Below are 11735 nucleotides of genomic sequence, written 5' to 3' on the forward strand. Positions count from 1 at the left end.
CAGTCCTTCCCCTTCGCCCAGAACCTTGGCTGTTTGGATTTTTGAGGAAGGTGGAAGTAGGCGTGGCTGCGGAGAAGGTGCCTACCAGAGCCCAGCCCAAGCAAGTAGGTGTACAAGCGGGAGCCAGAGGAACTGGGGAGTGGGTGTCTGGGGTTGCAGTGTGTGAACTTGTCCCCGGGAACACTTGGAGTTGTATTTGTCCATGAGTGAGTCTGTACCATGTGTCCCACAATGATCCAGGGAGCCTGCATGCTCCTGACTCCTGAGCCCTGCAAACTTTCCCTGAGCACCTGCTCCATGTCAGGCCTTATGCAGGGGACACAGAGAGAGCAGACCTACAGAGAGAGCTCCAGCCCTGCCCCCATGGACCCGCGGTCCAGTGGGGGGAGAGATTAATCCACAGACAATATGACCCAGAATGTGCAGGACTGGGTTAGGAGAGCCTAGAGGGGGCCTTTGACTTAGACAGGGGGGCAGGGAGGGCATCCTGGAGGAGGTGATGCTGTAGCTAATACTTTAGGGTCCCCTTTCCTAGTGTAACAATTGCTTTCCTGTATCACTAATGAATCAAGTAGCCTTGACCAGTGTGACCAATAGCTCCCAGCCTGACATGTAATCTAAGCCTTCCTTCTGAGCCGGATGGTCAAAGCCATCTTACCAGTGACCCCCATTCTGGCCAGTGTCCCGGGCTAGCTACTCCCTATAACCAGTGACATCTCTCCCCTCCCCCACTCCCAGAGGATTTTGTCCCAGTCAGACCCGGCTTGTGAGAAGCCTTGAGCCTTCGGAACTGTGACCCCCTCCCCCCCCAATCTGACCTGTGACCCTTCCTTCTGACCCTTCCTTCGGACCCCTAGCTCTGCTCCTCCCCACTCCCCTCAGGTGCCCTAGCCTGCTCCCCCTCCCCCACTCACCTGCTCCCTCCAGCCTGATTCTCCTCCCCTTCCCCCAAAGGTTGGGAGGGAGTGAAGGGGAGAGGAAGGGAGGAAGGGGGGGTGGCATTCCTGGGATTCTCCGGATGAGGGGATGAGGGAGGGCTCGAGGAAGAAGGAGAGCCACGGAAAGAGCACCCCACCGCACTCCCCGCCCCCAAACCTCATCACTGAGCCCTGGGCTCAACTGAGGTTTGAAGACCATTAAATTTGAGAGATTGAATTGATGGGTTCCAGGCCACTGGTCAGATAGGAAAGCAGCCCTGAGCACTGGCTACAGGGGAGGGCCTCACAAGGCATACAGGGAGAAGATGTTCTAGGCCAGTGATCAAACTGGGCGCCACTGCTTGTACTGGGAGAGGACAGGGCAAGCCGCTGGTCACGCTGGGAACCACCGGTTCCACTGGGAGAGGCCAGTGCATCCCCTAATGGCCCCCAATCAGAATGAGGGGGAGAGGGTCCACGGTGCGGTGAGGTCCCAGCTCAGGACACTGGTTAGACTGGTCTGTCAGGCCACCGCCGGGGGCACTGGTCAGCCTGAGCCAGGCAGACCAGGACTTGGGGGCAGAGGGAGCCCCACTCCGGGGGCCGAGTGCTGGGAGGTCCATTTCGGGTAGTGGGAGGTCCTGGCGGGGCGCCCGGGTTTGGGGGGGTGGGAAAGAAGGGGGGCCGGGAGGGCGGGGCGGGGCGGGGCTTCTAGGGGCGGGGCCTGGTCGCTCCCAGCCCCCGGGGCCGCGGAGCTGCAGCCCGGCCAGTCGCTGCCGCCGCCTTCGTCGCCGCCGCCGCCGCTGCCACCGCGAACATGGAGCCCCGGGACGGCCCGGCCCGGTGCAGGGCCCCGCGGCTGCTGGTGCTCGCGCTCCTGCTGGGGGCGCACCCAGGTATGGCTCGGGCAAGAAGCAGGGCGCCACTGGGGGCGGCCCCTGGGGACCCCGGGAAGGGAATGGGGAAGGGGATTTATTTCATCGACCCCAGGAAGCCAAACCTGGGACCCCCGCCCCCCGAGGAAAAGGGATACAGGAACATGGGGGATACCCCTCCCAATGTGAGACCTGGAGACAGCCAGGCAGAGGGGCTGGGCATCCCAGAGCAGTGGATTACACAGCACCGGGGAACTCAGCCCGCTCTGCACTCCGGACTAAGGAGTGAGGGCCCTCCGCGCCTGGAATCTGGGTCCCGAGATTCCTGCTCCCTCAGACCCAGGGGTCCAGGCCCCCAGTGGCTGGAGTGGCTTCACCCAGGACACAGGAGACCCAAACCCCAGGACTTCCCCCAGAAAGGTTCTCAAGTTTTGCGAGGGCCAGGGACCCTACGCTAGAGCCCAGTGAGTCACGTGTGCTTGAGGGTTCCCGCAGTCTGGATTCAGAGTCCAGACCCTAAGGAAGCCGCCTCCCTCATGCAGGGGCTGGAACACTGGCCCTAGGCAGTGTTGGTGGAACAAACTGTTTCCGAATGACAGTGCCCCTTTCCTGGGGCCCCAGATAAATCCACACACCTGCGTGGTGGTGGGAGGGGAGGAGGCCCAGAGGGGCTGGCACCCGAGGGACAGAGAGATCAGGGAGATCAGGGCACAGAGATCTCTCCATCTGTCCTCCTCTCTGTTACTCAGACTAGCCCCAGGCACCAGCCTGGCCCAACACCCCCTCCCCTGGGACAGGCCGGGGCCAGAGGTGGGTGCCTGGGAATCCAGGCCCCTGGCACAAACATGGTGAATAGCGGGTCCCCAGGGGCAGGGCTGGTCAAGCTGGGCGGGGAAGGGAAGGGAGGTTCTAAGAAGTGAGAGCTGATGCCAGGATGCCAGCCCAGAGGGTGAGAGAGCATGGTTTCCCCAATGGGAACAGCTCTATCTGCCAGGATCCTAGGGCGGGACTCCAGCCTACCTCCCCGCCCCCCAACCCTGGCTCCCTTCTGCCTCAGGATCCAGGCTCCTGGGCCTCGCCCCTCTCCTATTCGTAGGGGACGCACCTTACCCCCTTCCCTGCTCCATCAAAGAGGCAGAGGGGCCAAGGGGCGGGTAGGGGGCTCTGGCGCCAGGTGGGGCAGGTCTGGGCCAGCCTGTCCCTCCCACATTCCTGAAACCTGCCCAGCCCTGTCCCCCCTTACCGCCCCCACACACCCATACCTCAGCTGCAGGCACAGCCCCAGCCCCCTGATTCATGACAAGAGACCCAGGAGCTGAGAGACATGGAGACAGAGCGCCAGGCCCACAGAGAGGCAGAGACTGTGGCCTAGAGATGGAGACCCAGAGTGAGAGACACACAGGCAGAGATGGAGAGACAGCAACCCCGGGCACCGCGCCAGACCCTGCGCAGGGTGCTGGAGGCCAAGGGATGAGCCAGTGCCGGCCCTGCCCTTGAGGGGCGGCTGGTCTAATGGGAGGAACAAGGACAGGTGCAGCCTCCCCCCACCCCAGGAGAATTGGACAGAGGGTCCTACATGACTCAGGGGAGGAGCCCTTAGTTCTGTGAATAGAGATGGAGAGAAATGCCGACGGGTTTGCAAGCTCAGAGATGCAGACAGGAGAGATGGTGGGAGGCGGGAGCTGGCCCTGAGGGATAGGGGCTGAGGGTCTGAACCATGTCCGAGGGAGGAGGGGGCTGGAGGCCTGCATTCCTGGGTCTGAAGGAGGAGGGGCTGTCAGTCCTGACTCCTGGGTCTGAGGGAGGAGGGGGCTGGGAGCTGGGAGTCCTGACTCCAGGGTCTGAAGGAGGAGGGGCTCAGAGGCAGAGAGAGCTCAGTGGCTCTTCTGCAGGTGCCCAGGCTGAGGAGCCTTTGCCTGGGTCCTCCCTGGTGGAGGTGATGAAGGGGGAGCCCGTCGCCCTGAACTGCACCGCCTTGGCGGCCCACGACCATTTTGTGCTGGAGTGGTTCCTGGTGAGTGCTGCCGGCTGGGGGTCAGAGGGCAGCCAAGGGGGCTGGGAGTCAGGGCACTGCAGGGCTGCACACATTCCTTCCCTCATCTGAGCCCAAAGGACCGAAGAGCTCCATCCAGCTGCCTTCCCATTTTACAGGTGGGGGAGTTGAGGCCCAGCAAATGGAAGGATTCTCCAAGGTCCCCTGGCTTCTGGGCACAGCTGAGACTAGAAGGAAGACCCCCCGCCCCTTGGAGCACAGGCTCCTGAGAGAACATGGAGAAATGAAGATATAGCAAGAGATGGGGTGGAGTGTGGGGGACTAAAGGAAAAAAAAGAGAAGAAGAGGATAAGAGGCCGACGAACAGGCAGAGAGAGGAGGAGAGACAGGAGCAGAGCAGGATGGAGAATGAGGGACCAAGATAGGGGAGACCACCCCATGGGGCCCAGGAATAAGAGCCAGACCAGAGGGAGGTGACAAGAAGAGAGAGATGACTGCAGGACAGAGGGGGAGGGCAGGCCAGGCAGCTCCCGCGCTGAGGCCCTCCCTGCCCACAGGCAGACCGCTCTGGGGTCCGCCACCGCCTGGCCTCAGCCCAGCAGCAGGGCTCCGAGCTCCAGGGCCGGGTGCATGACTCCCGGGGCCGCAGCCCCCCATACCAGCTGGACTCCCGGGGCCACCTGGTGCTGACCGAGGCCCAGGTGGGAGACGAGCAGAGCTATGTGTGCGTGGTGAGGGCGGGCGCGGCAAGCACCGAGGCCACCACGGAGCTCCGCATGTTCGGTGAGTGTCCGCCGGCACCCCGGAAGGGGAGGGCAAGGGAGAGCCCCGGAAAGGGGCTCCTGATGGTAACATCTCCCCCACAGCGAAACCGGAGGCAACCGAGGTCTTCCCCAACAAAGGGATCCTGTCTGTGGTGGAAGACTTTGCCCAGGAGGTACCTCGGGTGGGGACCCTGATTCCAGGGTCCTGGGAGAGAAGAGTGCTGGGCGGTTTGCACTCCTGCGTCCTGGGAGAGGACTGGGCAGGGGGACCCAGACTCCTATACCTGAATGAGGAGAAGTCCCGAGGAAAGAGGGGCCGGGGCTTCAGAGTCCTGGGTCAGAGCCCAGGGCCACGCCTGTGTCTGCCCTAGATCGCCACCTGCAACAGCCGCAACGGGAACCCCGCCCCCCAGATCACGTGGTATCAGAACGGGCAGCCGCTCCGGGTGCCCATGGAGGTGAACACAGGTGAGCAGGCGCCCGAGCCCAGGTAGGCGTGGGATGGAGCCGGGTGGCAGCCGGCGCTGACCGCCTCCCCCCTCTCTCCCAGAGGGCTACATGACCAGCCGCACGGTCCGGGAGGCCTCCGGCCTGCAGTCTCTCACCAGCACCCTCTACCTGCGGCTCCGGAAGGCCCACCGGGACGCCAGCTTCCACTGCTCCGTGAGCTACGACCTGCCCATGGGCCGGCGCGGCCGCCTGGACAGCCCTGCCTTCCACCTGACTCTGCACTGTGAGTCTGTGCGGGTCCTGACCTCCCTCGACCCTCGACCCTCCTAGCTGACCAGCTGCCCGCCCTGACTTAGCTCCCCCTCCAGCACCCTGAACCGCGTGGCGTCTCAGGACTAAACTGCTCCACACACTCTCACACCGAATTAGGTCTTGGAATCTCACCCTGACCTGTCGCCCGCAGGGACCTCTGACCCTTGACCTGTTCTCTCAGCTCAACCTCTGACCTCTGGTCCCTGATGTCAGACTAAGTGCGAACCTGAGCTGTAAAGGATATGACCTCTGCCCTCTGACCAACCACAGCCTGCGCCTTGGCTGCGGCACTGACCTCTTTCCCTTAACCCAGACCTGCCTCTTACCCTTGACCTGACCTACCCTTAACCCTGATCATGAGTCCGTCCTGACCCAACCGTCCCTCTTGTGCTTTCCCTTAGATCCCACGGAGAACGTGAATTTCTGGGTGGGCAGCCCGTCCACCACCGAGGGCTGGGTACGCGAGGGTGACTCTGTCCAGCTGTTTTGCCGGGGGGACGGCAACCCCAGCATGGAATACGTATTTTTCCGCCTTCAGGTGACTCACCCCATCGTTCCTTTGGAAGTCCCAGCCCCTGACCTCTGACCTATTGGCCTCCACCAACTTCTGACCTTTCACCTGGGTGGCCCCTGGCTTAGCAGGGCACCTGGCTGGTGACCCAGTAGCTAGCAGGACCTCTGAGCCCCTATTTGATGAGAGCGTCCTAACTTGCTACCTGACCTGGGGGACCCCTGGCCTAGGAGGGCCTCTGCCCCATTACTTGAGGGGGCCCTGACCCTAGTAGGACACTCACTCGGGGACCCCTGACCTAACAAGGTACCTGACTCTGACCCGGGTGGCCCCAACCTAGCCGGACCCCGCCGGACCGGGGCGGCTCCTGAGCCGGGTTCCTCATCCCTGGTCACCCAGGACAAGCAGGAGAACGTGCTGAAAACAAATCTTGAGGGGAACTTGACCCTGGAGGGGGTTCAGCGGGGCCAGAGCGGGACCTACGGCTGCAGGGTCGAGGACTACGATGCTGCTGAGGACGCGGTGCTCTCCAAAACCGCGGAGCTGCGCGTGGCCTGTGAGCGTCCTGGGAGAACGGGCAGGGGGGCCCTAGCACCAGCGGCCTCCTCGCCCTCATCCCGCAGCCCCGCCGCCAACCCTTTCTTCCATTTCTGTGGTCCTTCCTGGTCCGCAATGGTCCCCTCTGCCCCCAGGGGCCTACCCCAGCCCCCTCCAGTCTCCCGCAGAGAGCCAGAGAGCTCATTCCAAAGCATAAACCTGACTGCCCCCTGCTCCGAACCTGTCATGGCTCCCCAGTGCCCCTGGGAGAAAGCCCATGTGATCCATCCCGGCCTTCTAGGCCAACCTGGGGGCTTCACCTCTGCCTGACGCTTCTCCCCACCCAGGCATTCTTCTCATCCCAGCCAAGCTCCTCTCCTCATGTCTAGGTCCACTCCCCTGCTTTCTACTTTCCATGTCTAGCCAAGTCTCCAGGGTCCCAGTCTTCTAGAAAACCTTTTTAGTCTGCTTGCACCCGAGCCCTGGGCCAAGGGTCTGTCCCTCCTTGGCACTCCTTCTGCCTCCTTTTCTGGGGCTCGACCCTGTGCCTGGGGTCGGGGAGACAGCTGTGAACAACATAGGCCAGTCCCCACCTTCTTTTCCCAGCCGGGTCAGGGGGACAGATGGTAGATGGGGAACAAGACACTTTGAGTAGCGATGGGACAGCTACAGGGACTAACCCAGAGGGAGGGGATAAGAGATTGGCTGGGTGAGTGGGGATATTTTAGACGGAGGATGTTACAGGCTCTGTCCCATCCTGGGAAGCAGATTCTGACTTGGAGATCTGCAGGCAGCAAGTTTATAGGACGTTCCTTGGGATCCACATCCATGGAGGCTAAGGAAAGGAAGGAAGCAGGACTGGGCAGAGGCAGAAGACGGGGTACAAAAGTCTCAGTCGGCCCTGAGGGGCACCTGAAAGCTGGTCTTCATAATTGTCCCCAGTTGAGGCAAGGGGGCTGGACCTTTCTACACCCACGTCAAACAGCCATTGCACATGGGGCGCCCGAGGAAGGGGGCATGACCTTGAGCGAGGGGCTCTGTGCAGCTGAGGCAGTTCCCAGAGAGAGCCGACAGCTGAGGGCTGACAGCTGACATCCTTCTCAACAGCTGGGGGAATAAATCCTTCAGTGTGGAGGGGAAAGCCGAGCGTCCACAACAGGGGGTCAGAGGAGCCTCTCAGTTAAGTAGGAAACCAAAGAATGGAATCAGAAACACCAAGAGCCCAAAGAGGAGCTTCCAGGCAGAGGGATCAGCAAGTGCAAAGGCCCTGGGACAGGACTCAACCATGGCATACTGGAAAGAAATGGAAAGAGAGTAGGGTAGCTGGAGCTCGGGACAAAGGTGGGAGGATGAGAAGCAAGGCCGAGGACATAGGCAGAGGTCAGACCAGGAATTTGGCCTCTATGTCCAGGGCATCGGGGAGCCCCAGCAAGATTTTATGCAGCGAGCAGGGCTAACCAGTGTGTGTTTTCAAAAGATCCGTCTGGCAGCTCTGGGGATAGAGGGGCGCAGGATCCTGGCCAGCAGGGAGACCAGTGAGGAGCTGGCTACAGTAGTCAAGGCTGTTGGTCCTGGAGGTCAGAGATGGAGAGAAGTGGGAGGGTCGGTTTCAGAGGCAGAGCAAACAAAACTGGATGGAAAGATGGGTGATGGGGTTTGGGTGGTAAATCAGAGAAGGAACACCTCCCACCTCCCCGGTCCACTCTGGAGGAAGGTGGTTGAACTGGCCATGGGGTTTGGTGTTAGATTTGGGCTCCAGACTTGGCCTGGATGGGAGCGTGGTAAGCTTGTGGAGGTGGGGAGAACAAGGAGGAATGCTGACAGGCTCTTTTTAGGGTCGTGCATTCATGTCTGCACCCCCAACAGCCCTGGAGAGCCCCTAACTGCATGGGGGAGGGTCCGGGGAAGGTGACAGTCTGCCCCCCTCCTCCAGACCTGGACCCCCTCGAGCTCAGCACCGGGGAGGAGCTCTCCTTACACTTGGGTAACAGCACAACCGTGAACTGCTCCGTGCAAGGTCTGCCCACCCCTGCCCTGCGCTGGACCAAGGTGAGAGGGGAAAGGAGCCCCCAGCCCTGGAACCCTCGGCCCGCACCCTCTCCCATCCCTCGACCCCATCCTCATACCCACCTGGCCTCCCTGTTCTCTCCCTGCCAGGACTTCGTCCCCCTGGGGAACGGCCCCACCCTCTCCCTGAGCTCCATCACCTTCGACTCGGCGGGCACCTACGTCTGTGAGGCCTCCATGCCCACGGTCCCCCTCCTCAGCCGCACCCAGAGCTTCAAGCTGCTGGTCCAAGGTTCGGGCTGGGGCAGGTCCGGATGGGGACCGTGGGGGTGGGGGCGCCAGAACCAAGGGTTGGGCCCTCTGCCTGCTAGTCCTCGCCCCTCTCTCCTTCTCTTTCTCTCACCCTCCTTCCCCTTCTCCAGCGGACCTCCTGCTCTTCCCTCCCTCCCCCCTCCACCTCCAGGGCCACCTCAATTAAGCGCAGAAGAGACTCAGCCCCAGACAGAGGGCGGCTGGAGGGAAGGAGATGAAGTCAGGCTGGTGTGCTCTGCCCGCGGTTACCCGGAGCCCAAACTCAGCTGGAGCCAATTGGGTGGCAGCGTAAGGGACCATCCTGACCATCCTGTCCACCCTGAGCTCCCCGGGACCCAGGCCCCCTTCCCAGGCCCCTCGGGGACCCTGCCCCCCCTCACTGATCCGAGCTTTGCACCCCTCCACTTCCTGAGGGACTGGACATCGTCCCCTCTGCCCTCGCCACAGCCCTTGATCCCAGGCACCGGGGTTAACCCAAGCATCTACAGCCAGCAGAACCGGCGCTCGCTGGGCAGGGCTGGGTGAGCAGCTCCCTGACCCTGAAGGTGACCAGTGCCCTGAGCAGAGAAGGCGTCTCCTGTGAGGCCTCCAACACCCATGGGAAGAAGCAGCATGTCTTCCACTTCGGCTCTGGTGAGGAGCTGCAGGGGTGGGAGGAGGCTGCCCCAGGCTCCGACAGAGCCCTGCCAGCTGACTCCTCCCCCTCCCCCTCCCTGCAGTGGCCCCCCAGACTTCCCAGGCCGGCGTGGCTGTCATGGCCGTGGCCGTCAGCGTGGGCCTCTTGCTTCTCGTCGTCGCTGCCTTCTACTGCATGAGACGCAAGGGTCGCCCCGGCTGCTGCCGGCGAGGGGAAAAGGGGGCTCCGTGAGTGGCCTGCAACCTTGGAATTGACCTCTGTAACCCCATCCCATCCCTCCACCCACCTCTGATGTCACCTCCCCCTTCAAACTCAGCCCATGACCAGCCCCAACCATATTCCAACCTCCACCCCAGACCCAAATACATCTCAGCCCTGGCCCCATCGCCAAATGAAATGCAGTCCTGTCTCCAACCTCAGACCAAATCTACAGCCACGCCCAGCCCAGAACTAACCCTGACCCCATCTCCAAGCCCTGCTGCAGCCCATCTGAAGCCCCGGTCTCCTTTGCAACCCCAGCCTCATCCCCATCCCCAAACCTGGTTTATAACCAACCCCAAATCTGTCCGCCTCTAACCTCTCCGTCTCCAGCCTCAACACCAATCCCCAACACACCCTGAACCCCAGGTTCTCCCTCAGCTGCCTCCGCAGACCCAGGACCCCTCCATCCCCAGCTCATTCCCACTCCTTACTCCAGTTCCTTCTCTGTCCGTCCTCTCTGGCCTGATCACATGGCCACCGTTCGCTCTAGTCCGCAGCCATCCCCAAACCCATCCCTGGAGCTGATCCCCAGCTAAGTCTCCACCTCCAACTCTGACAGCATCCTCCCTACCCATCCCCAATCCGGATGCTGTTACCTAACCCATCCCCATCCCACTCCCGCCTGTGTCCCCCAAGTCCATCCTCATCCCAAACAACCCCCCCCCTCCAGGCAGGACCACCTCCAACGTGCTACCTCCTCGCCCTGCCCCCAGGCCACCTGGAGACCCACAGCTGAGCCACTCAGGGTCAGAGCGGCCTGAGCAGACGGGCCTTCTCATGGGAGGTGCCTCTGGGGGAGCCAGGCATGGCAGCGGGGGCTTCGGAGATGAGGTGGGTGAGGACCCAGGCACCTTGTGGGTGGGGGGAGCGCGGGGGGCGGGGGGCAGGCCCAAGCTGACCTCTCCCTCTCCTCCCAGTGCTGAGCCTGGAGGACCTCAGAGAGGCTCCACGGGACCTGACCTCAGAGAGTCAGCATCAGATAACCAGCTCTGCCCACGCCTCTGCCTGCCCCCACCTTCCCTCTTCCCCCTCTGGCCCTCCCTTCCCTTCCTTCCTCTGCAGGCGGGGCAGGGACCTACAGCAGCCACTGCTTGCCGGGAGGGAGGGTGGGTAGGAGGGGACCTTCCTCCAGGGAATGTGACTCTCCCAGGCCCCAGAATAGCTCCTGGACCCAAGCCCAGAGCCTGGCCTGGGACAAGACAAGGCTCCAGGGCTCTGAGGGTTGGCTGGCCGGGGCGATTTTTACCTCCTGCCCGCATCACTGGTCTCCCCCCCACCCACCCCCCCGCCCCACCTGATGTCCTGCTGCATAGTCTGACACTGGATCCCCACCCCTGCCCCTCCCCCACCCCATCATCTGTGGTCACTGGAGTCTGGAATAAAGGCTGTCTGTCACGTCACACCGTGCCGCGGCCGGAGCCTCTTCTGGAGGATGAGACGAGAAGGGGGCACAGGTGATGCTCCCTCCCCACCCCGCTTGCAAGACCTGGGAGAAGTCTGATGTCGTGGAGGAAGAGATAAGAGACAGGGAGAGACTCTGCTGGCCAGGGGTGGAAGAGAGAGGACCCAAGGGTCCTAATGGTGTTCAATGCCTGCTTGAAGGGGAGGGGTGCGGTTCGCTTAAGGGCAATCCCCAGCCTCTCTTGCAGAGACCAAGTGGGAATGGAATTGAAGCTGCAGGACGGAGGAAAAGCTTTCTCTGAGCTGCCAGAGTAGATGGAATTAGGGCTGGAGCTGCCCCCTCTGAGAAAGGCATGGTTCCTGCCACTGAGAATTCCCTAGGGAAGGAGGGGTGACTTGGAGGAGCCCACAAAAGGGTTTCCGGGGCAGAAAAGACTGAGGCCAGTTAGACGTAATGAGGTCGAGGAAGAGAGTGGAATGGAAAGAGGGGGAGATGGGGGGCGGGAATGAACTGCAGAAGGCTTTAGGGTTAGACAGACAGAGATTTGGGGAAAGAGAGGCAGAGACAGACCAACAGGGACAAAGAAAGAAACAGAACTGGGACTCAAAGATCACTATAGTCAGCAAGGGAAAGAAAAAAGGTTGAAAGGAGCAGCTGAGAAGGGGTGCCTGTGTGACCTTGGGCAGTCACCTGGGCAGTGGAGGGGCTGCTGGAAGGCGTGTGTGCGCCAGGAGGTCTCTGCGCTCAGACCTTTTCT

General features: G+C 61.9%; 1 protein-coding gene across 1 annotated transcript; it reads left to right on the forward strand.

Annotated features, from left to right (window-relative positions):
- Positions 1-1659: 1659 nt before the first annotated feature.
- Positions 1660-10985, forward strand: BCAM (basal cell adhesion molecule (Lutheran blood group)). Its single transcript, XM_045987548.1, has 15 exons — positions 1660-1813; positions 3685-3806; positions 4343-4568; positions 4652-4722; positions 4921-5017; positions 5100-5282; positions 5713-5849; positions 6222-6378; positions 8293-8408; positions 8517-8658; positions 8830-8966; positions 9167-9311; positions 9398-9542; positions 10290-10407; positions 10494-10985. The coding sequence occupies exons 1-15, from the start codon at positions 1735-1737 to the stop codon at positions 10497-10499; spliced, it is 1881 nt and encodes a 626-aa protein (XP_045843504.1). The 5' UTR covers positions 1660-1734; the 3' UTR covers positions 10500-10985.
- The last annotated feature ends 750 nt before the right edge of the window (positions 10986-11735 follow it).

This window comes from Meles meles, chromosome 19 (assembly GCF_922984935.1).
Source record: "Meles meles chromosome 19, mMelMel3.1 paternal haplotype, whole genome shotgun sequence".
Taxonomy (NCBI): Eukaryota; Metazoa; Chordata; class Mammalia; order Carnivora; family Mustelidae; genus Meles; species Meles meles.